This window comes from Chelon labrosus (genome assembly GCF_963514085.1).
Source record: "Chelon labrosus genome assembly, chromosome: 21".
Lineage (NCBI taxonomy): Eukaryota > Metazoa > Chordata > Actinopteri > Mugiliformes > Mugilidae > Chelon > Chelon labrosus.
Genome location: NC_140354.1, coordinates 16393183 through 16419899, shown reverse-complemented (window position 1 = coordinate 16419899; position 26717 = coordinate 16393183). Strand labels below are relative to the sequence as shown.

Here is a 26717-nt window from a genome sequence, read left to right as displayed (position 1 = left end):
ATAAAATGACCACGTCAATTATAGGTAATTTAGGACACAGCTTGTTAAATAAAGCTTTCACTCCGACGGTGTAATTATCTGTAATTGTCAGTCAAGGGAATATCCTTCTGCCTCGGGCCCCAAAGGGAAAAGCCTAGGAAGTTGTGGATTGCACCAAACTGGATTAGTGAGGGCTAATCCTTTCACAACAAATTGATCTTTTCAGTGAATATTATATTTGCATCAATACATACGTCTTATAATTCTGCTTATGCTTCCTATATGTGGCTGCATTTCTGTTTTTTTTTGTTGGATAAAAACTATATTCTGTGACTGAGTAGTCCAGATTTAGAGTGCTCAGATGGACCGAGAGGAAAAAATAAAAATTCTGGCCGAATGACTTGAGTTTAAAAAGGAAACAGTGGAAGGGTGACGTTCGGCGTGCCAGATAGAATTTGTATAGATTTAACATGTGTACGTGCATCTTTGAAGATGATCAAATTGCTTTATTTTTTTTTTTATCTGTGGATAAAAAATTTTAAGGACAGTGCACTTACTAACCACAGTATTGAGTAATAGCAATGTGTTGCTATTGTGGTGATTTTCCATGACAGCTACTACCTCCGCAACTGAAACTAATTCAGCCATCACATCTGACTGCTTGAGGTACTGCAGACGCCGCCGACTTTTACGATCTGACACTAAGTTCTGGCGATGATTGATGAAGCGCTCGGAGATTTGGAGATGTTCAACACCATGTCTACCATGGTGGTGCAACACATGAGCTCGCTGTCGTCCCTACCTACGTCCTAACCCTAACCCTAACCCACTGCCAAGTTTTCTGATCATCCTTAAATCCTAACATTTGGATGATACATTTGTGGGACTAACCCTAATGAAACCCCTAACCCTAACAGAAAAGACTACCTCAAAATATTGTGTTGTTCAGTTTTGGATCTATTCAATTCATTTTCAGTTCAGTTTTGTTTATATAGCATCAATAACTATACCATGGCAACAAAAAACTCCCCGAAAAGCAATCTGAACTTGCTTGATTGGCATTTCCCTAAACGTGAAAGGTCAGTCAAGCCAACCTCATTAACAGTGATAGGGTGGTCAAGAGCAGTGACGATCATTCGACTTAAATTTGACCCAGATCTCCAAATACAGCCAGGTCCTCAAATCTTCATTCATTCATTCATCTTCTGTAATCACTTGTCCTGTTAAGGGGGGGGGGAGCCTATCCCAGCTGTCATTGGGGAAGAGGCGGGGTACACCCTGGACTGGTTGCATTTACACCTACGGCCAATTTAGAATCACCAATTAACCTAACGAGCATATCTTTGGACGGTGGGAGGAAGCCGGAGTACCCAGAGAGAACCCAGAACCTTACTGCTGTGAGGAATCAGTTCTAACCGCTACGCCACTGTGCCGCCCGTCCTCAGGTAGCACTAGGTGAATAATCACATGAAGAAGTCATTTTTTTCCAGGACATGAAGTGGCTTCCCTTCTGGAAAGCGATTCGGTTAGTTAACCGCTATGCACCTATTCTTTAACAGCCTTTCACTGGAAACTTTCTTCCTCTTCCTCTTGAAGCTAGTGTAGACAGTTGACTTCTGTCCTTTCAAAGGGAAACACATGTTGGGGAACATGAACACTTTGCCACGATATCACCCGAGTGGAGAAGTAAAAAATTTAAAAAAAAATTAAAAATGACATTACCTCCTTTCCTGGGAAAGCGCATTGGCGTGTCATTTCTTTCTCTTTTTCTTTTCTTTTTTAAAAAAACAGACCGTGTTTTCTTTCCTTCCAAGGATCAAACAGTTTTTTTAAGAAGGAAAAGGCCACACGCTGGAATTTTCAGGAGGCCCCGACTTATTATATCTGCGACTGGAAGCAGCATCCTGTTGCCTCTGGCGGAGTTCACACTGTCGAGGTTTATAGAACACTTCAGACACGTCATATCGTCCTAATAAAGTGATGGAAGCCCGTCGGGGGGCGCGGGAACATGCCAACACAGCGGTGTACACCGGAGGGGCCACAAAATAGGAAGTCAAGAAAAACAGAGAGAGGGAGAGAGAGCAAAGGGCCACACATGCACACTGTAGCTCTGCGAGAGACGTCTAAACTAGAGTGAGTGTATCATATAAGGTTTATGGTCTGGATAAACACTTTTTTATTTCTGCAGTCTAATAATCAAACATAAAAGAACGGACACTCGGTAAATCACATCACCAACAGGGTTGCCCTTGCATAGTGGTGACCTTTCTTATTTTTTTTTTTTTTTATCAAGAATACCAGAGACTGAGAAGTAGGAGGACTGTCAAAGTCATCGGCTGATGTTAATGTTGGACCGGCAGTGGGAACTGAGAGGCAGGAGGCATCTTCCTCTTAAGTAGATTGCCTTGGGTTAGGGGTGGTTACCTTTCCTGGTTGTCGCCACAGGTCAGAAAAGCATAAAAGTGTAAAAAACACAGATCAGGCATTACATTATGACCACCTTCCTAATATTGTGTAGGTCTCCCTTGTGCCTCCAAAGCAGTCGTGACTCATCAGAGAATGGACATGGGCCTTCTGAGGGTGTCCTGTGGTGTCTGGCAACAGAATGTTGTTAGTGGGGGGCCTTTGGGTCCCATGGGTTGAGGGGAGGGGCCTCTGTGGATCATCCCACAGATACTTGATCAGTTTGGGTCAACACCTTGTGTCATGGGGTGGGGGTGCCTGGTCTGGTATAGGTGGGTGATACATGTCTAAGTAACATCCGCACCAATGAATACTAGGTCCAAAAGTTTCTCAGCAGAAGACCGAATTGCCGCAAGATGGTCAGTGTTATTTACTGCTGCTTCATTCATCCATTCATCAAGCCAAGCACTTGCTACCTCGGCAACCCGCTTGTACTGACCTACTCTATGTAACTGTAGGCCTACCTGTTTATATTCTGGCATATGTACGTAGCGTCGTAGGCCTTTATTGCAATAGTGAGCCACTGATAGGATTGCTATTCATGGAAGTGGTACACCCTAATATGGGGGCAATTCATTCTGGATGACATCAAAACGGCTATTAAAAGTCTGTGCACCCAAAAGGATCTTGGCCCTGTCGCAGTAAAACACAATTCTTGATTCACAGGTGGGAAATGTTCGCTTTGACACTTACGCCGTTGACGCAAGTCCTGTAGACGAGGTAGGTAGGTACTGTATTTCACTTCTTTGATGAATGAATAGTCGAGCTCGGTGGGTAACTTATCTTTTATGTAGGTTTTACATTAAGAGACAATTCTTTTGTGAGTATAAAAAGTGGTGACAACCAGAAAAGGTAAACCACCCTATAACCCCAACCCTTAACCCACAGCAGGGCTCATTATTTCAATTACTCCTGTACCGACTGCTCATTGCGTTTAATGTGACTTGTTAGCTCACCGTCAAACATATAAGTGCGACCAAGATGTTTGTACTTAACGTAGCGTTAAAGCGACTACCCTAGCGATTCCTCACACGATGATAATAATCCATTGTAGATTGTCGATACAAGGCAGGAAAATAAAAATCCGAGTAGGCAACGGAGGGGGCGAAACCAAAAAGAGCTTGCGTGAGGACAAAAATGTAAAACTATAAAACTAAATACTTCAATACTTGCTACTGGGCAGATGACAGCATGCGAACCCCCTAGAGAGTAGAAAGCAAAGGAGAGGGAGAAAGAGAAAGAGATGTTCATGAATGAGACACACCGAGAGATGAGGAAACAAACACATTAATTAAAACGAGCCGTAAACAGCGGGGGGGTCACTTTATATTTGCTTGTTAAATTTGACCCATGGAGCGCAAAAACACGTACGCACTTGCAACTGAGGTACTGCAGAGCTTTGTGTTTTTAGTTTTTGTGTGGGGCTCAGTTTTGGAGTCTTTTGTGTAAGTCTCAAAGTATTATAAGTCCAGTAAGTACAGTAATACAGATTGTGATTTCAAGTTCGCAGCCCATTTACTTACATTCATTCTATGAATGTAAGTAAATGGTTCTGCAATCCAAACTGTTCTTTTAAATGTAGGGGACTCTTCACATCCCGCAAGGTTCGTATGACTGAATACGCTTGGTGTGTTTTCTAGTGTTTGAGTGCAAAGTGAAGCCATTCGTGCTACTCAAGATCATTCCCCCAAATTCCCAAAAATACAACGCACATCAGTCCAAATGTGGCGCGCAGATCATACCTGGGGGGAAGGAAAGTAACGTCAGCTCCAAATCTTTCATGACACGGTTCTAAATGTTTCCTTCCGCCACTAGTTTTTTTTTTTTTTTCTCTCTCTCTCTCGGCCCGCCTGATGTCCTCACCTCGCCCACACTACCACCACCACCTCCCTCTTCTGCCAGATTACGAATGCCAAAGAGCAGAGGTGTAAAACTGTGTCCTCGCCTAACCCACCCAAACACTTATAAATGATAAGGTGCATATTTTCTCCAAAGCCTCTGAAGAGTTTATACCACTCACAGAATTGAAATCTGCATCAAAGATCTGCTTGTCCTCCTTTACATACTTGTTAAAGCGATCAAAAAAAAATGCTTGTTAAATTGTAGTCCGTCAGCCAAAAACCCCGCAATGGCTTTGGTGATTTTTGGCAAGTCGCTACAAGTCCCTGCTGTTTGCCTTCGCTGTCTGTTTCGTGTGATGTTGGGATACATTCCTCTCTGACACCTGGAAGCTGAGGGCTCAGCACAGGAAGCCGAGAGCCTCTACAAACAGAGAAGGTGTCTTAGTCAGATCTGCGGTTAAGATCCTCTGCACCACACTTATCTGAAAATCATGATGCGGACTTCTGTGCAGCCATCTTCTTCTTTTCTTTTTCTTTCCGCAAATTTTACCTTTAAGTGTTTCGCCGTGTCAAGTTTTCTTCATTTCAAGTGAGGCAAAAAATAAAAGTCGAGTCAAATCAGCAAAGAAGAAACTGTCAGCGACCACAAGAGGGCAGGCCTACGTCTTAGACTGATGCCACTCTGCTCAACTCATATCTTATTGAAGATATGAGTTCAAAAAGAAGCAGAGAGGGTCGTGCTCCCTGCAGGGCGAAGCCTAAAAGTTTGTGAACCGTACAGGAATGCACAAAAATGCAGTAAATAAAATAATGATTGCATTGTCATTATTTAACAACCAGTTCAATGCACCACCCAGAACGCACTAGTGGGGCGTTCCATTCGAACTAGGAAGTCAAGATTTGCAAGTTTCAACTGACGTTTGGACTGAAACGTTTGAACTGCTCTAGCTGGAAACCTGTCAAATGTCAAAACGGTTTATCTCCACGCAGTGAAAGCTGCAGCAGTAAACTGTTATTCATTAACCGTCTGAGTTATGTCTCAATAAATAGGCTGTCCTCACACTACTGTCCCACTTTCACCTGCTGTGACCTTCATGCCAACGTAGGAACTTTTATTTTTAGGTTGATCATGACCCCGCCGTGTAAATGAAGGCGATTTAATTGTTTTTAAAAGAGAGTCTCAGAGGTTTTTTCTTTGTACAGTATTTGTCTGCTTGTGAAGTTACAAGGTGGATCTGCCAAGGATGCAAGAAATGTACAGTTTCTGTCACAAAACAATGACATTTTCCCAATAATCTGTCCTGATCTCAACCCAATGTATCCTTAAATATGTTTATTAACTCGTAATCTGGAGGGGCCTCTGTGGATCAACCCACAGATACTTGATCTAGAGAATTTGGAGGCCAGGTCAACACCTTGTGATGTTCTTCATGTTTTTTTTTAGTTGTTCCTAAAGTGTTTTTGGTGGCTGCTGCGATCAAGGAGTGTCATTGCTATGGGGGGCCTGGTCTGGTCTAGGTGGGTACTACATGTCTAAGTAACATCCACATGAAGGAATGCCAAGTCCAAAAGTTTCTCAGCAGAACACTGTATTGTCACAAGATGGGCTTTACTTCTCCTGCTGGTCTAATGTCATTGGGTTTTAATAGTAAACTATTCCCTCCAACATCTGAGCTAACCGACACAGTTTATAAGCATATAATAGGTACAAGACAAAAAGAGATATGCATCAGTTTGTGGTTTTATGGGAAAATATGCGAGTAAGTTATTGGCTAATGACAGCTAAATGATTTTACAAGCTTCCTGAAGTCTTCGTATCACAGCCGCCAGGTTCAGGTTTAGCATCCTATCTGTGTAAAGACAAAAACCTGTGGGCTATATCTAGAAACCTGTGCTGTAGCTAATACACTGCATATGTTTCTGGGTTGAGTTTGATAAAACGCTGCTTGTAAAGACGAATGCATCTTTTTGTACATCTCTCTAAAGTAAATAAACTGTTCAATAAAAAATAAAAAAGTAGAGTGAGAGCCACTGTAGCTCTTGGTTGGAGTCTCCGCTGGCTACGGCCTTAAGCATTCTTTAGCAGCCTTAAGCAGCCTTAAGCAGCTGCCCCCTTCTAAAAGTTTTGCACTTTGGTTCACATAGAGAATAAACTAAACGTATTACATGTTAATTGGTGAGAATGGAAATTTCAAAGTGCTAGCACCTGGTTTTTGTGCCTTCACCCACGGCATGCTAATTCACCCTTTATGCTAGGCTAATTGGGTTTTAGTGCCCCAATCACGCGAGCCATATCAAACTTCCAATCTCAAGCAAGATAGCAAACGAGCACATCTCCCAAAATGTTCCTTTACACTTTCAAGACATTTTTTAACGCAGAGGGATATTTTAAGCACTCTGGTAACATTGTTAAAAAGCATTCTTATGTTTTTATTCTTCCTCACGCCCTATTTTCGTTCGCTAACCTCTGGGTTCGGCTGGTTGCGAGCCTGGAGAGCAGCTTGTTTGTCTCACACACACACATACAAACACGACACACACACACACACACACACTCCTCCCCTTTCCAACTGCGTGCCACATGAAAGCAGCGTACACCCGTCTCTCTCAGTGTCAGCGGTGTGTTATTAGCATCCAGAGACTCCAGAGTGTCTGCTGCACTGTCACCTCCCACAAACTCCTTTACACGCACTCTGCATGTGTGGGTAAAATACATGGATGGGTGCAACCTGTATCTGCTGTGTGACTCACTCTGACACATGCATCAGGAAAGCATCAGCACGGCCGCCTTTGTGTGCTACCGTTTCGGCATGCGGATATGAATACACTAGTAGCTGATTGAAATAAACAAAATACAATTTATTTTTATTGTACTCAACAAAAAAAAAAAATGCTCCAAAGGCACCAACTATTGTGCTACTTCATATCTACAGTTGACACTATAAATAACAATCCTGAGTACAGCACACGTTAATAGAATACGTACAATTTATTTTTCAAATGCATGTTTTAGCACCAACTTTCTTTCGTTCTTTGCATATTTTTTAATCAGGCCAGCCGGAAACTTACAGCGTCTGTGAGCAAGAAGTAAAAAGGCCACTTTTTGTAGTTGCACGATAAATCCCAGGAAGAAGACTTTAATCACAAAAAAAACAGGAAAAAAAAATTAGATGCAAGTCTTGGGAGCCTTGTGTGGATGTTTGATCCAGTTCATCACATACTGTATCAACAGACCTGCTTCCAAAATGCTGCGCAAAACCGTACAACGTCTTCAACTGCTTGACGTAATAATGGAGGACCTAACCCATATCCTAAACCAAAGGGAGCAAAAATAAAATACCCCAAGAAATGAAACCGATTTGGTGTTTTCCTTTTCTTCCATCATAGCGTCATTGTCCAAACCAAAGGTGGCTATAAGCCAGCGTTTCTACGGTATTTTTACAGCAGTGATTCATCACCTGTCAGTTGTTTTGGCATCCAATTTTGTTGCGCTAATGAAAACAAAAGTAATGCTGTAAAATCAGAGATAATTCCCTTTTGATTCCGCGCATTCTTCTTCGTCAAAGCCTGGCGCCAAAGCGAACCGCGAGTAAACTCGGACAGCGAGTCTGGCTGGAGTTTTTGGGCATGTTTTGTTAGCGGCACTTAATCCTGCCTCAAGCTGCTGGCCTCAGGCCGAGAGGAGCAGATTTTGATGAGGCGTTTGATACTGCAAGTAGCTACAGTCAACAGTTGGTTAGCTTAGCTTAGCTTAGCTTAGCTTAGCTTAGCTTAGCTTAGCGCAAAGGCAGGTAACAGGAACCTATAATGGCGCTATCTGAAGGTAACAAAATCCGCAAATCTAGATTACCTTTTCACATTGTGCATAATAATTTGGTTTATTTGGGGATTATAAACAAAAATAGCACTTTAAATCTGTTTTGGGGGGAATTTATTCTTTTTAGTCTTCTTTGGCTAGTTGTTTTGGTTTCTTCCTTTGGTTCTGAAACCTTGCACAGGCATTGCAGAAGTATAACTTGTCTGGGGGGGGGGGGGGGGGGGGCAGTTGAAATTGCAGTCATGGCTCCTTCCCCATTCATTTACATGGGGCTCGTTAGCTTGTTAGCTCAAAATAGCTAGTGATGTCAAGATGGCTGCCAAGTGGCGAGACTTGCCTAAAAGGACTTTTATTGATCCAGCATTTCATGACCATAACAGTGTTGTTCTCATGAAAGACAGCAGAACCAGCTAAGTCAGCAACATTCTTCTTTTTCAAAAAAGCCTGGCGCCCTTGCTACCCACAATGTGACTCAACCGCCAACAGTTTGGCTGGGAATTCGGGCGTGTTATGCTAGTAGCACCAATCCTAGCCTCGAGCTGCTGGTCCCAAGCAGTTACTTTCACTTGTGTTTGGGTGCTAAAGCTGTAGCAACGGTCAGTAGCGAGTTAGCTTAGCAAACAAAAATGGAAACAAACATCCAGAATGGGGTTATCTCTAAATTGAGAGCACACACAGCTCTTCTGATAACAGTTTCGTATCAGTTTGTAGAAAAAATACCGGTTTGCTCGTGTTGCTTACGCGTTTATATTTTGAAAATTCTCATGTGAAAGCTGTACACATTGTTGGGCTGATGTTATATTTTAAAAGGTTATCAGCCTTTCAATGTCTTCCACTTTTAACGTGACTCTGATTTGTCTTGTTTTCTGTATTTTTTTTTAAAGCCTTACATGTGCAAGCTTCCCGTGCAGGTGTGGTGGGCTTTTTAACACTGGGAGACTTTCAGTAGTTTTAGCGTTAAAAGAAAAAAATAATAATAATAAGTCTACGTCAAAGGCTCTTTTCAAAAGGGAAAGACTGGATAATTCAGTTTTAGGCATAAATATGTTCATATTTCAAATATTAAATACACAGAATGCTATCTGCTAACGGTGATTTCAAATAAAAATGTTAGTGTCAGTCTCATCATTGAAAAAAAAAATAAAAATCAACCTTCAATCACCCTGATCTCCGCAAAGTATTGAGTTCATAAACTTGGGAGCTGCAGAGATGGGGGTAACTGAGGCCGACGCTCGTTTACAATCCACATTTGTAAACTGTTTTATAACATGTGTCATGACTCGTGTCGGATGATCGCTATCAGGTGTCTCTGGTTCACAGCAGAGCTATGAATCATCCAGAGGAAAAGAAAAAAGAAAATGTTTAAGGGCTCCGAGGCTCGTTGAAATGATACTGAAAGTCAATCTTCCTGCGTCAGTAGACGGCTCCCATACTCTGTGTGGCCGTCGGTGCTGTCGGTGGTGCGTGGTGAGTCTGGCCTGACTGTGGAAGACCTAAATGTGCGCCCTGCTGCTGGTACCAGTTCTGGTGTGTGTACTCCTCCATGTAAGCCGGGGAGGATTCCACAGGGGGCTGGTAGGGACCCTGCCCCCTGATGGTAGGATCCAGAATCGCATTACTCTTGATGCCATTGCTGTTTGTGTTGTTGCTGCTGCTGCTGCTCGTGTTGTTGCTGTTGCTGTTGGTATTCTCCCACACAGCCGGGGATGGAGGAGAGTTGCAGGCCATGGAATCGCTCGCATCCGGGCTGTGCTCGAGGGGAATCTCCCCGAGTGGAATCTCCCCGAGTGGGAACTCTCCGTTCTTGTAGAGCTTCTTGAACTTTGAGCGACGGTTCTGGAACCAGATTTTGACCTGGAAGGAAAAGCATGAATTCTTGAATTATCTTACAGGACGTAAAGTGATACGTACGTGAGAAATAATAGGGCAGGGCAGCAAAACAACATGCAAAATCAACCTTGGCATATGTTTGACATTTAGGGAAATTACTTTTAGTTTAGAAAGTTAAACAATGGCTAAATATGATGGCTAGCTTAGCACAGAAAACGTGTACCGGGATAAACTTTCCTTCTTCTTTCTTTCTTTACTTTATGTGTAGCTAACAAAATCCAACTGCAAGTCCAGATTTGTGTTGAATAATTCCTAAGAACAATATGAGGTGCGCCATTGACTGGCTAGCTAGCTAGGTTCACTGTGGAAGTGCAGTTTTAAACTTGCCAGAGCATGACTTGTTGTAGCACACATCTCACATGTTAACAATTGAAAGCACTCAACATACGCCTACATTACCCAGAATACAAGTTGCCCAGTAGGAGTTTGCCCATGTGGAGTTTTAGTAGTAGTAGTACTAGTAGCCGTTAGCTACAAGCATGTGATTGCGCTCATGTTTGGATGCTAGCTCAGTAGCTACAGCCAGACACTGATTAGCTTTGCTTATAGGGAGCATACATATATAAAAAAAGCACCTTTAATGAAGCCTTTCAAGCATTTTTATCTCTTTGTCTTAGCATTTTAAGCTAATTATTTTGGCTAATTCTTTTAGCCATCACTTCCCTCAGCTTTGTTTCTAGCGCAAACAGCTGTGTTCAAAAGGACAAATAAAAAAACAGATAATACCAGTCTACGCAAAGTGCCTTGAGCAAATTAAGCAAACAGAGTTAGCAACTGGAAAACAGTCTTAGCAATTGGCTGACTTAGCAACTAGTTGACTTGGCATGCAGACATAGCCGAGCAATTAAACAGCTACAGAGCAAGAAATTTTACTCGTGAGTTGGTGGCGACCAAAACAGAAAAAAAAAAACACATGATAACGTTTCTCCATCACTGAGAGACGAGCATCAACATTCTCGGTCAATGTTTAGCATGTTCTGTTGCCACCAAGTACAGCTTTAAATGTACAGTAGCTTTGAAGAAGTTGCTTTAGTGACTTGAGCCGCACTTGCAGGTGCATTGTTCACACGTGTGGTACATTTCAGCCCAAAACTAAAGAATCAATGCCAAAAATAATAATCATCCAATCATTACAAGAGGCAAGGCTAACAAAAACAAAATAACAAGATGAAACAAAGACTACTGGACTAGTAGGGTTTCTGGAATATTTACACTACCTCCTTTAAATACTCCACCAAGAGCTAATCTAATGCTAATATTTGTCTTAACAACACCAGTTCCATGAAGGCATCAAACCAAGTGACATAACTATCGCTGAGCGGTGCTGAGCTGCTGTCTTTGTTTTCTTAAAGCCTGTTACCCAAGCATGATGCCGAACAATGATTTACAGCAGCCGCGATTAAACAGCCCGTGTCATGTTTGGTCTTTTATCACTCGAGCAAAGATAATTCATGCAATGGTAAATCATTAGGGCACAGAGATTATGGCTGCGAAAACCAGAGCGACACGACAGCAGCTCGCAGCGACTTCTTGTGTTCGCTGCCCGACTTCCAGGGAAATTCGTTTTTTACTGTGTTTTTATTGCTTTTATTCACAATTTAATTTGCTTAATTTATCTTACGACAACATGAGATCGTTTTTCAGGAATCCCGCTTCGGCTCTGGTACTTTAGGCTCATCCCACATCAACTGACAAGTCAAATCATTTTTACTTTTTTAAACAAACAACTACCCAACCAGATTATTTGAGCTGCTGTCAGTCCCTTTAGTTCAACCAACTCTGACATGACTCCAGCTTGCGTTTAAGCTAACAATTCAACTGCTTTCAGAGCTTCAAATTTTACTCCACTTGCTTACCTACTTAATAACTCAGCAGTCGAGCGCCTACAGGACTTGAAATGTGAACTTCAGCTGCTTTAAATGTCACAACTCTGAGGAAACATCACCTGCATATGGTGTTTTGTACCTTTAAATACCTTTAAAAGGCTTTTTGTGTGCAGCCTCACCTGTGTCTGTGTGAGGCCCAGCTGTGCGGCCAGCTCGGCCCGCTCCGGGAGGGCCAGATACTGGGCCGACTGGAATCTCCTCTGCAGCACCGCGAGCTGGTAGCTGGAGTAGATGGTCCTGGGCTTGCGCACCTTCTTGGGCTTCCCGTTGACCATGCGGACCTCCACGTCCGGTTCCTCTTTCACTGCAGGAAACAGGAAAAAAAAGCCACGTTATATATCTCCCATCACCTTCTTCTTCTTCTTCTTCTTCTTCTTCTGGCTCACACTGTGTTTTCTTCAGACGACAAAATGATCGGGTCTCTGCTCTGCGCCGAGAAGTTGTAGTACCAAAATAGCCACGGCCGCCAAATTTCAAAGAAATTCCACCAGTGCTGCGAACTTATAATTTTGGTCTGAGTGTCTCCCACAGCTGGGGAGGGAGACTGAGATTTATAGGTGCTTTTCATGTAGCCTGGAGGACCGCTTGTATACATCGCTCCCCATTTGTGCTGCTATTCTTGTAACCAGTTTTATTTCTTTTCTTTTTTTTTTTTAACCTTTAAATATACAACCAGTCTGACTAAAAATATATTTATTTACATTTGATTAACACGTATGTTATTTACGATCAACACATTTTTTAATATATATATTTTTTAATATTTATATATTTTCCTTTATAATAATTATTGAAGAGATTTCATTAAAGATATTTTTTTTTTTAAAAAAAGTGTAATTCATGATTATTTAAATTTTCAAATATTATGCATGTACTTAGAGTTTTAGTTTTATACTTTTAAACTTATTAAAGTACACAGTGTGTGTTAAAGGCTGAGGCAATTTTTCTCAATTAATAAAATTATTTTTTGACCATAAGAAATTAATCCGAGGATGATTTTTTTTTAATTTAATTTATTCTTGTGTCGGGTCTATTTATGAATGTGGTGGTTTCAATTGAAGATTTATTTGAACATGTATGACATTATTTCCTCATCCACGATTACATGGGTTATTTGTGTACATAAAAAAATGTAAAAAAAATCAAAGTGTTTATTTTATTTGCTTGGGTGTGGCCTTTGCGTGATAAGGAAACATCCGTGTTGGATGATTCAAAGGCCAAGGCTGACTGACATGCCGTGACACCTGATGTGCGTGGCTGTGGGCCAAAGTCCCCCGGGGCCATTTCCCGAAGTGAACTCCCAAATGGAATGTCAAAAACAGAACACCAGTCTGTCGAGTTTTGCTTTTGCTCTGTAGTTTGCATATAGAGACGCCGCACGGGCTCAGAAGAGCTGCCAAAAGAAGAAAGGTTGCACTCGAAGGACAAGTCGCAGACCTAAATGTGCATGTGTGTTGTTTGAAATGTTGCCCTTCGTGTTCTGTAATGCTGATACAGGATGAGTGTTTGAGTCTGAATTGACCTTATGGCATCTGTGTGACACCCTCGAGTTCATCTGTGTTGGCACAGACAGTCTAATTGATCTATTTAGTGCAAATAAACCAGTGCTGTGGTATTAGAGTAGTTCTTCGTAGGTGTGCTGGCTTCCATTCAACCATTCAACCATTCAACGCCCCCCTAGGCTGATCTCCATGTTTCTGTCAAAATAAAATTTGAAACGAGATGTTATTATAAACAGGCAGGTATGCAGTGAACTCACAATTCCAGTGAATTCCCCACAGGCCGGCCCTTCATTCCAGCCATTAAATGATCCTGATTTTGCCAGACCAAATTTTAACCTTTTTATATATATATATATTTTTTTTTATTATTATTTGTAGAAATTTAACTGCAAAGTTACAAAATCAGTGATAAATCTGCAAAACTTTATGTGATATTTACATGTCTGCAAGCCCACAACTCTGCAGTTCTTTGAAAGCTTTACATTTTGGAAAGCATCAAAAAATATATGAACTCTGAGACCTGAACTTCCAGGAAAGATAAATATGAATAATGCACTTTTACACAGTTGTATTCCTAATTTTATATAGTTCCACTTGGTAGAAACGTTACATTTACAGCTGGGAAACTACATTTTATTTTCTAATGTGTTTGTGCCACACGTACATGTGATTAAACACACTGCGACAGGGTATATGTGTGCATGAGGTGGATCCAGAGCCCCCAGGACTCCTTTAATTATGCATGCACGTCTCGTCTTCTCGTGATGGAGAAGTTAGAAGTTAAGTGGGCATCAGCTAAATGCTTTAAAATGCGTATTAGATAGTTTAGGACGCAGGAAATACAAAAGAACTGAAATCCTTCTGTGCGTAAAACTCGTGCGCAATTATTGGGTTTCTATGGCCAGACGTGAGCTCTTGCCCTACATCAGCCTCAGGTGGTCGATGTGGCTTTGGACAGAGATGGAGAGGATCTTACGCAGCGCTTTCTGCCAGAGGAGTGCGTCTTACCAAATTACTCAACACGTTATCATGTCGTGTGTGTTCTTAATGTTCAGTTTTTTCGCTATTTTTTGGGTTTTACTCACCATCTTGCAGCGCCGACTGGACCTCCCTGCTGAACGCGCCGTGATCTCTGTACGCCGCATGTTGGTACGGGTACTCTGCCTTGGCAACCGAGTACGCGCCGCCGGCACCCATCCCGTTCAAGTTATAGTGGTGGTACGCGTACGGGTTCATGTGCTGAGCCGAGTACGGCTGCTGCGTCGAGTAGAAATCCTGCGAGCCGTGGAGCGCGCTGTGGCCGCTGAAGAAGCCCAAGTCTGTGGATGAGGACTCGGGCAGGGTCGGGGAGTCCTTGGTTGCCGAGATGGAGCTCCCGGCCAGGGGAAGGGAAGGCTTCTTCTCCTCGAACACGGGTGACGGTTGCCCGTTCATTTTCAGGCGTCTTTCCTGCTGCTCTGAACTCAAAAGCTGGAGTGCTCAGAAATCCTCACACGGGCTTTGAGCAAGCGTTCCCAAACTCCCTTGACGCAGCAGCCAGGCTGTCCACCGTGGCGGCGCCCAACCCAACTAGAGCTCCTAATTACAGGGCGCGCCGAGCTGAGCCAAGCCGGGCAGGACAGAGAGGAGTGGATGTCTCCTTCTCATTGGCTCGCCGGCTCGCTCTCTGCCTCTGCCCTGAGGCCAAGACAGCGCTGACTGTCGCCTGTCTGGCTCCCCTCTTCTCCCCACAGAAACCTCCAGTAAGCCTCTCCTCGGGCCAGCACCAGAGCGCATAAACACTTGGCAAGACTCAGCCAAAGGTCCTCTTTAAACTATACCTCGAAATACACTGGGGACTTGACACGCAAGATTCGCAGCTCACCAGATAAAGATTTACCAAACTCTGCATAATGGTGTTGTGATAAGGAGTATTTACGCATTAGCTTTCAGGTGCTGCCTCCCATTCAGATGCAAATGTGGAGCCAGGTGCTGTTGTAGACCCATGTCGGGAGTTATTTACAATTAATCACGGCTTGTTATTTATTCCTTTCTTTACATGTGTCGACCTGGGCCCCAGGCTTCTCCCAGGCCTGGGGGGGAAGAGAAACAGCCCCCATTAAACCTACAATAAACTTTAAGGTGAATGGCATTCTTAAACTATAAGTGTTTAGGAACATAATGGTGAAGCCTCTAAAGAGAAATATTTGAAATATTGTAAAATACTCTGGTCTTTTCTTGTCTTTTGAGTATTTTGTAAGCACAAAGAAGTTGGTGAAAAGTCTTAAAAGAGGTTTGTAATCTGAATTCATCTGTGGCACAATCTCGCCACCAGGCGTCACTATTGAGACTCTAGTTGTGGAGATTTTTAGGGACATTTGGAAACATAAATCTTTTCATTTAATACCAGTTTTGAAAATAATCTAACCATAATGGGAGAAATAAGATGCCATTTATGCAATATGCTGCTCAAGTGGACTTTTTTTTGTCAAAAGCAGCAGCGACTCACCATTTTTTGTTGAATGGTCTGACATTTTTTACTCTTAATTTTTAACAATATGTTGGACACAAACATGCAGCGGCACAAAGTCCCCGCCACGCAAAACTGACATAGGGTTAATTTCCCAATTTTCAAATGTATTTTCAATGAAATATTCGTTCAACCGCTTGTTCTTCACAGTGTTTATTTTTGTTTCTATGGTAAACACTGTTTGTGGCAGTTTACAGTTCAAATTCAAATGATTTCATTTGAAATGAGAGTTGTTCTGTTTCTGGTTTGTGAAGCGGCATGTTTCTGAACTGTGAAGCTTTATGTGTCTAAACTGTGGAGTTGAATGTTTCTGATCTGTTGAGCTGCTTGTATCTGATATGTGAAGCTTTATGTTTCTAAATTGTGGAAGTGCATGTTTCTGATCTGTGGAGCTGCATGTTTCTAAACTGTGGAGCTGCATGTTACTGATCTGGGGAGCTGCACATTTCTAAACTGTGGATCTGCAAGTTTCTGATCTGTGGAGCTGCATTTTTCTAAACTGTGGAGCTGCATGTTTCTGATCTGTGGAGCTGCATGTTTCTAAACTGTGGAGCTTGTTTCTAAACTGTGGAGCTGCTTGTTTCTAAACTGTGGAGCTGCATGTTTCTAAACTGTGGAGCTGCATGTTTCTGATCTGTGGAGCTGCAAGTTTCTCATCTGTGGAGCTGCAAGTTTCTCATCTGTGGAGCTGCATGTTTCAGTCTATGAAGCTGCATGTTTCAGTCTATAGAGCTGCATGTTTCTGATCGGAGTTGCTGCAAGTTTCTGATTTGCAGAGCTGTATGTTTCTGATCTGTGCCTGATAAACTATGGATGACCCGTGTTCATAGCGTGTTCAATAAACAGCAGACAAAGGTGAATTCAACTCAAAACGATTCAGAGCTTTCATTATTCTTGAGGTTACATTACATCAAACGTGCCCGCCCATGCTTTCAATCTGTGATTTTTTGTAAAATATATAAAATATTCCACATGTGATTTCTTCTAGGTATTAATTTCTTTTAGCTTACTGTCCATCTTACTAACCATATCACTTCACCCGTTTATCCACTGTTTGATCTTACTAAATATTAGCTACTAGTTTTAATTAATCACATGCAATCATACGTTCAGGTGTTTCAGGAAACCATTTTGGAATCGAATAGTTTTTACACGTTTGGCATTAAAATAAATTTTTCTTAGTTGTGTGCACATTTAAGTTGGGTTTTAAGCTTTGACTTTTGTGTGGGTTTGATGTCGTTATTCATAAAAACACATTCCCATATACACTTATAAACCTCATGCTTTCCAGCTAATTATTAATTTGGATTTTAGACTTTTTTAGACTTCTCTAAATGCTAGCTTATGTAGCTCATTAGCTAGCTTGTCCAAACTTGTGGTGTTAAGGTGTTGCAACAGACCTAATACACAGACTTCTTATTTGTTTCCCTGGTTGCCAGTCACCGGTCTAAATTGGCAACTTTTCACCAGAAAACAAATTTTCACTTCCAGTTTCTTAAAATCACACAACTTTCAGGTTCAACTTTTTTTTTTTTTTTATTAGCATTTGTCTTTCTCTATTGTCATATATTGGTAAATCCTTGAGTCCTTGCAAAATTAAGTTCCCAGAAATGTACAGCTTCTTTTTTTTTTTTTTTCCTTTTTCTTTTTCTTCTTCATCAGCAAAACCTGCCTTGTTCCCCCTCAACTGCGCAACCAGCTCGTCACGGCACAGTCACATCCGGTCACACCTCGGGCCTCATAAAAAGCACTCCGCGTGACCGACCAAGCTCTCGGTGGCGGCGGCGGTGGCAAGGTTTACTCTGTTCTTACGCATTATAAAAAAAAGGAGGAAGGTGGGGGAAGAGAGTGTGAATACATCGGGCCTTGGATGAACTGAGGCGCTTGGCAATGGTATATACAAAGAGGAAGTGGGAGTGCAGAGAGGGAGGGGAGGTGAGGGGGGAGAAGAAAAAACAAAAAAAAAAAAGAGAGGGGGACCCCGGTGTGGTGATGAACGTCCCCTTCTCTCCTTGTGGCGTGGTCCCGAGTGGACAGAAGAGCAAATCCCTGTATGGTCCACAAATCCCAGAATGCCTTGTGAGTGAGCGAGAGAGACCACTCAGGGTGAAACGGGTAAAGGTGTGAGGACGGGGGCGGAGTTACGGCGGGAGTCGGGGGGCAATTTTTCACAAAACATTCAGTTTCAGGGCCGGTTTTGAACAGAGCAGGTAGAATCTGTTGACCAACCCAGATTACGCACTGAGAATAGACCCAACTTGTTGTGTTTTTTGTTTTTTTTTTATAATACATGTATGTATAAGTGCTGTATATGTATTCTTTATTGTTATTTTACAAGATTCCCTGATGGCCAGCGCAGAGAGAAACAGGAAAAAAAAATAAAGAGGGGGAGAAAAGGGGAGGCTTGTCCAATGTTACATACAGTAGAAACCAGTGGTGGTGGGAGGAGAGAGAAAGAGGAAGGGCGCAGTGCCTGGAATTGTCCATAGGGAGGAGCACTTTGTGTCTGATCAACCCCAAACAGATTGGAAGGAAGAGACAGTGACAGGAGGGACGGAGAGCAGGGGGCTGAGGGAGGACCAGGAGCAGAGGCGTGTGTCCACCCTGTCAGTTTGTTGTTCTGTCGGGGGTGTCGTCTTCTGTTGGTCGGCTGGTTTATTTGCTTGCTGGGTTGTTTTGAGTGTTTGTAATCTCCTCGTCCTCCGTGTCCCCTCGTCCCTCCCGGGTTGAAGTGAGCGATCGGCGGAGTTTCTGACTGGCCCACGTCACTCCGGACAGGAGGACAGACGGTCTCGCTCTCTCTGAGGGGAGAAGGGACGGTTTACAGAAAACATACCGAGCTACCAGGTCTATATATTCTGGGCCGGATATACAGCGATCAGGCATAACATTATGACCACCTTCCTAATATTGTGTAGGTCTCTCTTGTTGCCTCCAAAACAGTTGTGACTCATCAGAGAATGGACATGGGCCTTCTGAGGGTGTCCTGTGGTGTCTGGTAACAGGATGTTGTTAGTGGGGGGCCTTTGGGTCCTATGGGTTGAGGGGAGGGACCTCTGTGGATCATCCCACAGATACTTCCTAAAGCGTTTTTGTGGCTGCATCCTGCTGGAAGTGGCTGCTGCCATCAAGGAGTGTCATTGCTATGGGGTGGGGGTGCCTGGTCTGGTCTAGGTGGGTGCGACATGTCTAAGTAACATCCACATGAATGAATAACACTTCCAAAAGTTTACCAGCAGAACACTGAATTGTCACAAGATGGTCAATGGTATTTACTTCTACTGTCAGTGGTCATAATGTTGTGGCTGATCGGATCGGATCACCCAAGGAAACATAGTTTAGTTTGAGAAGCTCTGCTAAAGGTCAAGTCCTTATTTCTAAAAGCATCAGACATGAACTGGCCTCAGATGCAGCGCCTCCACTCTCCTACATCTATTCCACATCGCCCCCCGGTGGCTCACCTTATGTTAGCTTCTTTGCTTTGTTGTACAGCGAGTCCACCACTTTGCTCATGTTCTGAATGGTCTCCAGCGCCGCCTCGTACGTCTTGTCCACCGCCGGCTCGTCGAAGACAATTAGCACGCCTTCGCCTTGGTCCAAAATACCTGTCGGGTTGAAAACGCACAACATTCAGACGTCGATACGCAGCCGCCACGACGTGAAGCGGGAAGAGAGAGCGAGAGAGAGAGCTTAACGACACGTACCGTGAAACTTCTTATCCAGGATCATCTGTGATAATTTCCTCTCCACGTCTCCCTGCGGGGCAAGTCAAAACTGTGAGCTGCTTAAAATGAGGAAGTAGTGAATAACGAAAATCCTGCAGCATCGGCGTGAGAAAAATCTTACCTTAGAGAGTTTGATGAGGGAGGAAATGTGTGCTATCTGTTAGCAAATAAAAAAAAAAAGAAGAATGTTTTACTTCGGATTAATAAATGCAACACAAGTATAAGGTTCTGTGTCTGTCTGAGCTGACAGAAGAAGATTATTACCTGGACCCTGGAGAAAGGCTCAATGACCCTGATGAGGTTCTGCTCCAGCAGGTTGTCGTACAGCTTGGTCAGGTGGGTGCTGATGATGGGGTCATCCCTCAGCTCTGCTTTGTACTCTGTTAATGCCTGGAATAGGTTTATGGTATAGGTTAATGACGTATTTAAATCAAAATAAAAAAAAAAAAAAGTTCGTCCATCAGACTCGCAACAAACCTTTTCAAAGTCTGCGAGCGACCGGTTCTTGCTGGCTTGTGCCACACACTTCAGGGAGTCTGTCTGTAAGAAGAAAAAAAATATGAATTAGTAGTTTATTATCAGCGTAGGACTTCACTGTCTGTCCATACTCTGTGTTATAGGCGGTTTAGACTTCGGCGTCAATTTGACCCTAGCGGCATTGCCTGACGTGCACCTCCTCAGAAATGTAACTATACGCCATGGCGACGCAGGCCGCACGAGCAGCGATTGGCCCGCTTTCCGGCTGCTTCTCCGTCTCCGCAATTATCTAACCGATTGTTTCAGATCGGTAAAGATGGGACACATCGAGGAAAGGTTAACTGAGGAGGAACAAACATTTGTAGGGCTCGTCTTTGTTGAAAGTGAAGCAGGAAGTAGAAACAAAAAGCGAACCAGACTGACGGAAGTATAAATGGCTCGCACCGGCGTAGGCTACGTACGTAGGTTACGGCGTCTATGTCCCTCAGTACCTTGAATGAGCCTTTATTCTCCATTTTTAAGTGGATCTTCACACGGTTTAAATTTCACTAATGTCGACCGTGATTTAATCATTTGTTCATCCATTCAACATGCACTTATACCTGGACCAATCATCATACACTTAACAAGGTTCCTCCTGTACCTAGGCTCCTACCTAGCCGGATACCTAGCCTCCTACCTAGCCAGATACCTAGGCTCCTACCAAGCCGGATACCTAGCCTCCTACCTAGCCTCCTACCTAGGCTCCTACCTAGGCTCCTACCTAGCTGGATACCTAGGCTCCTACCTAGCTGGATACCTAGGCTCCTACCATAGCCTCCTACCTAGCCTCCTACCATAGCCGGATACCTAGCCTGAAGAAGGACCTGCAAAAAGACCCTAAAATGACATCTTTAAAGAACTACAAATCTGACTTCCGGCAAGGTAGGCACAAAATTTGGGGTACACCTTCTAAAACTTACTAGAGCAACAAAAAAAGACACCAGGGCAAAAATGTACTTATTAGAGAACAACCTAATTAAACACAACAACAAAAAAAATCATCTATCTAAGCTCATGTTGTAAAGTTATAGCACAGTTTTTGTACATATTGTGTATTATTCTATTTCTAATTTTCCATGTCATTGGCCTCTGGGAATAAATAAAGTTTTCTGAATCTGAGTGAACTGATCAGAGTAGTGACTGTTCCTTTTGCTGTCTATTCATGTAGCTTACAACAAGAGAGGCAGATTTACCACCATAGTAAAAAATTGTCTCTTTGATTTCACTAAGAGGTGATCAAACGCAGATTTCCCCGTCGTCTTCTTTCCTTTTAATGTTTCTGAACCAACGTAGAACCCCGCTGCAGCGCTTAGATGTGGACCTAAAGCTACACAGACGATATTTCTAAGACACTGAAATCTACAGTAATACTATTAAAAGACTACAACAAGGACAAATTGATAGTTTTGGTCGGTTGCAAGAGCAGTTTGCTTAAAAATCCTTAAATAAGTTACTGACAAACCTGATCTGATTAAAGGCTGTTACATACTCAGTGAGAAGCATCCGTCGTCCATCTACCGCATCTCCCACAATGCTTAGCGGGTGTGACGTATACTGCAGTGGGAGGGGCCTATGAGGACTTCCCCGGAGTTCGGCACATGAGTTTCTCGTGAAATATACATGACCTTCCCAAAATGAACTTTTATCTTGTTCTCTCAGCCCTAGGAGCAAGAGACCAAGTCATTTTTCACTTCTCGCCGAGTATGAGACAAGTTTAACCCTAACCCTGCAAAATTAAAGACCTGTCGAGGCATTTTAAGATACTTTATAGGATTAAATCTTAATTTAACACTGGGTTCGAGGAACTACCACATGCTAACGTAATCAGTTTCTTGCAGTGTTCCTCTTGTGCCTTCAGGGTTTGGATATGACAACAAAGCGCTGCCTTCCACACGGTTTAAATAATGAATTTCTATCTTATTACACCCCCCACCCCCCACCCACCGCATACACAGAGATCCAGAGTCTCCTCTGACCAAGCTATGGTACAACAATATCTGGTCTGGGACAAGGCTTAAAGAAAAGAGTCATTTCTAAAAGTTTTATAGCGTTTTATAGTGAAGACTGATACCTGTCTGCCTGCATACCGCAGGGCTAGCTTGCCGCTGATGAGGGCTTGAACATCCTCTGGTCTGTAACAGAAAACAATATCCGCACATCAGACACAGCAAGACAAAAACCTTTTTACTGGTTCTTCTCACTGACTACTAAACATATGTAAACCCAGCTGTAAACCTTTAAATGTCGAGTATGCCACTTACGCATTGAGCATGATTTTGCAGAGCAGCATGTATTTGAGGGCTGTGATGGCACGGGGGCTGTCGATGGAGTCGTAGCCCTCAAAGGCCTCGTAGAAGTAGGAGTAAGCGGTCTTCCAGTCCTTCTCCTCTGCCGCGTGAATGATCCCTGAGAAAGCGGAGGAAACACGATTCCTCACCGATCGGGTTTTTCTCTTTTGAACGCATTAAAACACTCTGTTTAAAAGTTACCTGACTGCATGTCTAAAGCTGCTTGTAGTTTGGGCGGGCAGTAGATGGCGTTGGCGGTCGTCCTGGCAGAGGTGAGAGCGGCGCGTGCCTTGGGCAGGTTGCTGAGCGCGTGGTATGTCTTACTCTCCAGCAGCTGAACCTCCACCAGCAGGGCCTTGTCGTCCATCTTCTTCAGCTCCTGCAGCAACTGGGAGCCTGGGGAAGGAGGAAAATGAAAATACTAACCTTCTTACTGACCTCCGGGTCAGATTTGACCCCTCTCGAATGTTTCTATATCGTATAATTTGTTATAAATGTGGTCTAATGCCCACAAAATCCGGGCTTTTATAGGCTTTATAAACAGACCGTTTCATTTTTGACCCTGGAAGATAAAAGTTGCATGATCGACAGGGAGACAACACCAGGTTTGAGTTGAAAAGAAAGAAACCGTAATTTACAGGTGCACTAAAATCTCAAACAGGAGATTTAACACTCACCAAGTTGTAGTGCCTCCTGGTAGCACTTTGTGTCGAAGTACAGTGAGATGAGTCGAGCCTGGGGAGAGAGGAGACGTTACATACCTGACAAGATGTGTTAATGTGCTGCGATGCTCCCTTGTGCTATTGGAAGCTGAACACGGAAACCTGCAGCCAGTTACAGCCCATCTAAGGGTACGAAGCGACCGATGAGCTGCACGTCTAAATGTTAATGAACTGCTTTTGAAGCTGGAAGAAGAAGTCCTCACCAAAGACAGTTTTTTTTTTTTGTTTTTAATTAATTATTTAGGTCAAATTTTGTCGCCACCACTTGCAGTCGTCATCTTCATCAGCTCAGCTGCCGGCTCCACCAGTAGAGGCCGACCTCTGGCGGCACATGCCGAGCACTGTGATGTACGTTGTGCTTCTTGCAGTTAAATTATGATAAATTCTTCAATTAGAGTCAGATCTTCAACAAATTGGCTTCGGATACACTTCTCTGGGTTGTAACAGGAGTTACAGGAGACCAAAGCACACAAATGGCTGACTCACTTCTGTTGCAATTCAACAAGTTTAAAGTGTTAAACACATCAAATAACGCTGCACGTCTTCCAGGCTTCATAACACAACATAATGAGGTTCCTTAACTAACTTCCTAACAAGTTTTCCTAATCCTGTCTCACTTGCGGGACAAGGGGCAACACTGAACGAATGGGGAAAAAAGTTCAGAAGCCCCACAGCGTCAGGCACCGCTGCGACTGTCTCACCTCCAGCGCCTGTCTGAGGAAGGTCCTCTTCTCCGCCTTGGCCCACTCTATGCACTCGAGGCAGAGCTCGACCTCCTGGCCCGTGGCGGCCTCCATGTCGAGGAACAGGTCCAGCAGGGAGCGGACCAGCCGGGCTGCCTTGGCCTTGGAGATGGAGTTGAGGAAGGGGCGCACATACTTCAGCAGGCCCCCGAGCTCTGAGAAGAGGGCGGGGAGAAAAAAAAAGTGTGAGCGCAGACGTTTTAATCCGAGGAACTCGCACCTTCGATTCCAATGAGTTCTCAGTAATAGAAAATCAGGACTCATAATCCACTTAAGTGCTTTGCCTTAAATCCCTCATACATTGATTTTAAATGCCTGTGTCTTAGGATTTCATCTAAATCTGAGCTGGCAAACCTGCCTTTCAGTAAATTAAACAAGCTTGTTTGTTGCAGTCTTTTAGATTTCAGCGCAGGGCAGAGTTTCTGGACACATACAGGAAGTAGATTTTACTCTAATCTACTAATCAGATAAGTTACAGCAAACACAAGCGAGCTTCCCACGGGATTAATGAACCTTCACCAGCTACTACTTCCAAACAACAACCCCCCTTATGTCCCGATCAAGTTCTTTGCCCCATGATACGACACCGATCATTTGAGTACCGGCCGATCTTATCTTGAATAAACTGAATTTCCTCCCCAGGAGATTCATCTTATCTTGCATGTGTTCACCTAGACCACATGTGCACCGTGCACCTGTATTAAGTAGCGCCGCCAAAGCCAAGGTAGAGTGCAGAGTGCAACGTTCAGTGTTTGTTGTTGTTGTTGTCGTTTCGGTGCAGCCCTTACCTGAACTTTGAATGACTACTACTACTACCACCACCTCGCCAAGCTCAATTAACAGCTGTCTGACGCTTTGTTTACATCCACACAGCAGATGTGCTTAGTCACGTGTTTTTTTCTTCTTCTGCATATGTTTTTTTGGCAGCTTTTGACTTTAAAACAGAGGAGGAAGAAGATATTTTGACGCTGCGTAGTTTTGGTGCATGGCGAGACCTTAAAGTAAATAAATACAAAGAGATCAAGCTTGGCTGAAGCCCAGATAACGATCGGGACATCCCTCCCTTACACCACGGTGTCTGGGTTCGATATATATATATTAAAGGGCTGCCAAAGATCCCTTAAAACCAATCTTGGCACAGAGGTAACTCAACTCTGAGTGTTTCAGTTTTAAATAACGCCTCATATAACTGTGATTAACTCCTCAGGCTGAATTTGAACTTGAGTTGTTTCTAATCAGATCAGACTGTGTGTGTGTGTGTGTGTGTGTGTGTGTGTGTGTGTGTGTGCGCAGGGCTCGGTGATATGTGACCATGTACCTGCAGCCTGTCCCGTCTTCGCCAGCAGCCCACCCAGCTCCAGGATGCTCTGCTCCTTAACGCGCACCGCCTCCTCATCGCTGTCCTGGATGTCCCGCTTCACTATACAACACAAGAGGCGTGCAGTGATGAAGAAGATGATGAAGATGGTGGTTTGTGATGATGATGATGATGATGATGATGATGATGATGTAATCGGATCTGATCCTTGACGACATGAATCAACGCGACACGAGAAAAAAAAAAAAAAACAAACTGGGGGGAAACGCCGATGATGTGACGTTAACGTGCCCTGCTGCTTCCGTCTAGTCTCAAGTTATATCACCGGGCCGGGTGGCAAACGGCCAGGCAGCTCGCGAAGCTGCGAAAAACCGTTGGTTTCCGTTTAAACAGTAAAGAACAACGGCTCGTGCACAGCTATGCTTTAATTCAGAGCACAAACAAGCACATGCTACATTGGCGTTAGCTAAAGGCCATGACAAACAGTGTGATGCTAGAAAGCTAACTCGGTTTCTCTTTATTTATTTATTTATTTATTTTTTCCTCGTCGGCCTGACATCTGACATGATGAACGGAGTAGCTGCTAACAGCGCTGGCTGCATGCTAACTAGCCAGCTGTCATCCGAGTTGCTGTCAAATGAATGAGCCGGGAGGCGGCGGGGGGGGGGGGGGGTAAGCTAGCGTTAGCTTAGCTTGATAAGCTAGCCGGCGCGCTGCTTAGCCGGCTAGCCCACTGCTGCTGACTCACTGTGCAAGCAGAAGCAGGGAGGGAAAAAAAAGACACGGCCGAAAGACCTGGGCTAGCTCACTTAGCCTAGCTTACCTTTGCTTAGCAGCTATCTGGCTAACAGCAGAGCTAGCTAACTCAAGCTGCTCCACGACTGATGGAGACAAGTGAAACCGTTCGCGTCCGCGCGTGAAATCCCGCCCTCCCTAAAGCCGCGCTGCGTTGGTCATATTTACCTATTGAGTGTAAGATATCGATAGAGGCATTCCGGTCTGTTCCAAGAAGAGACTGTGCTCTCTGAAACTCAGCCACTGCCGCGGCTGCCATCTTTCCTCTGCCTGCCTCCGCTCCGCTCTGCCCGGTCGCTTTCCGGTCAGGATGTTGACATGGTCGGAACAATGCCGCCCCCTGCAGGTGGAGTCGAGTACTGCATGTCTACACATACACATGGTTCTGGGCTTTGTAATAAAACTCTGAGGCAATTTTACTATTCCACAACATCATAATACCCACTGTTAAGATTTTTATTTCTTATTTTATTTTATATATTTGCAGCTGCAGATAAATGCAACGCTTTCATTATTTTAAATGAGTTGGAAGCAGTGAAATTGCCCCTGTCAAGTTATCATCATCATCATCATCAACCATTTAGGCGTGCAGCACACAGGCAATGATTTCAACCCAAAACTGTTATTTTTCAGCAGATGTTTTTATTCATTTTATCTGTCTGCATCTGTGAATGCATTTTAGCATAACGAGAAGATAAAAGTGAAATATCAGTGGCTGAT

The 26717-nt window shown here is 43.6% G+C and overlaps 2 protein-coding genes across 2 annotated transcripts; both read right to left on the bottom strand.

Annotated features, from left to right (window-relative positions):
- Positions 1-6810: 6810 nt before the first annotated feature.
- On the bottom strand, positions 6811-15432 carry LOC311506679 (homeobox protein Dlx3b-like). Its single transcript, XM_084570730.1, has 3 exons — positions 14464-15432; positions 11996-12180; positions 6811-9954 (listed from the first exon to the last, which is right to left on the bottom strand). Exons 1-3 carry the CDS (start codon positions 14810-14812, stop codon positions 9514-9516), a joined length of 975 nt encoding a protein of 324 aa, XP_084426856.1. The 5' UTR covers positions 14813-15432; the 3' UTR covers positions 6811-9513.
- An 891-nt stretch (positions 15433-16323) lies between these two features.
- On the bottom strand, positions 16324-26439 carry LOC311506622 (26S proteasome non-ATPase regulatory subunit 11A). Its single transcript, XM_084570656.1, has 13 exons — positions 26166-26439; positions 25203-25304; positions 23843-24039; positions 23097-23154; positions 22621-22815; positions 22393-22537; positions 22203-22263; positions 20090-20152; positions 19877-20002; positions 19734-19769; positions 19592-19643; positions 19349-19492; positions 16324-18688 (listed from the first exon to the last, which is right to left on the bottom strand). The coding sequence occupies exons 1-12, from the start codon at positions 26254-26256 to the stop codon at positions 19350-19352; spliced, it is 1269 nt and encodes a 422-aa protein (XP_084426782.1). The 5' UTR covers positions 26257-26439; the 3' UTR covers positions 16324-18688; position 19349.
- Between the last annotated feature and the right edge of the window lie 278 nt (positions 26440-26717).

Coding starts and splice junctions, on each gene's coding strand:
- LOC311506679 (XM_084570730.1), bottom strand. CDS start 14,812: ATGAACGGGCAACCGTCACCCGTGTTCGAGGAGAAGAAGCCTTCCCTT. Junction 12,181..14,463: donor CCAGTCGGCGCTGCAAGATG/GTGAGTAAAACC, acceptor TGTTTCCTGCAG/TGAAAGAGGAACCGGACGTG. Junction 9,955..11,995: donor TGGGCCTCACACAGACACAG/GTGAGGCTGCAC, acceptor TTTTCCTTCCAG/GTCAAAATCTGGTTCCAGAA.
- LOC311506622 (XM_084570656.1), bottom strand. CDS start 26,256: ATGGCAGCCGCGGCAGTGGCTGAGTTTCAGAGAGCACAGTCTCTTCTT. Junction 22,816..23,096: donor CCAGGAGGCACTACAACTTG/GTGAGTGTTAAA, acceptor CTCCTTCCCCAG/GCTCCCAGTTGCTGCAGGAG. Junction 20,153..22,202: donor TGCGGTATGCAGGCAGACAG/GTATCAGTCTTC, acceptor TTCTTCTTACAG/ACAGACTCCCTGAAGTGTGT.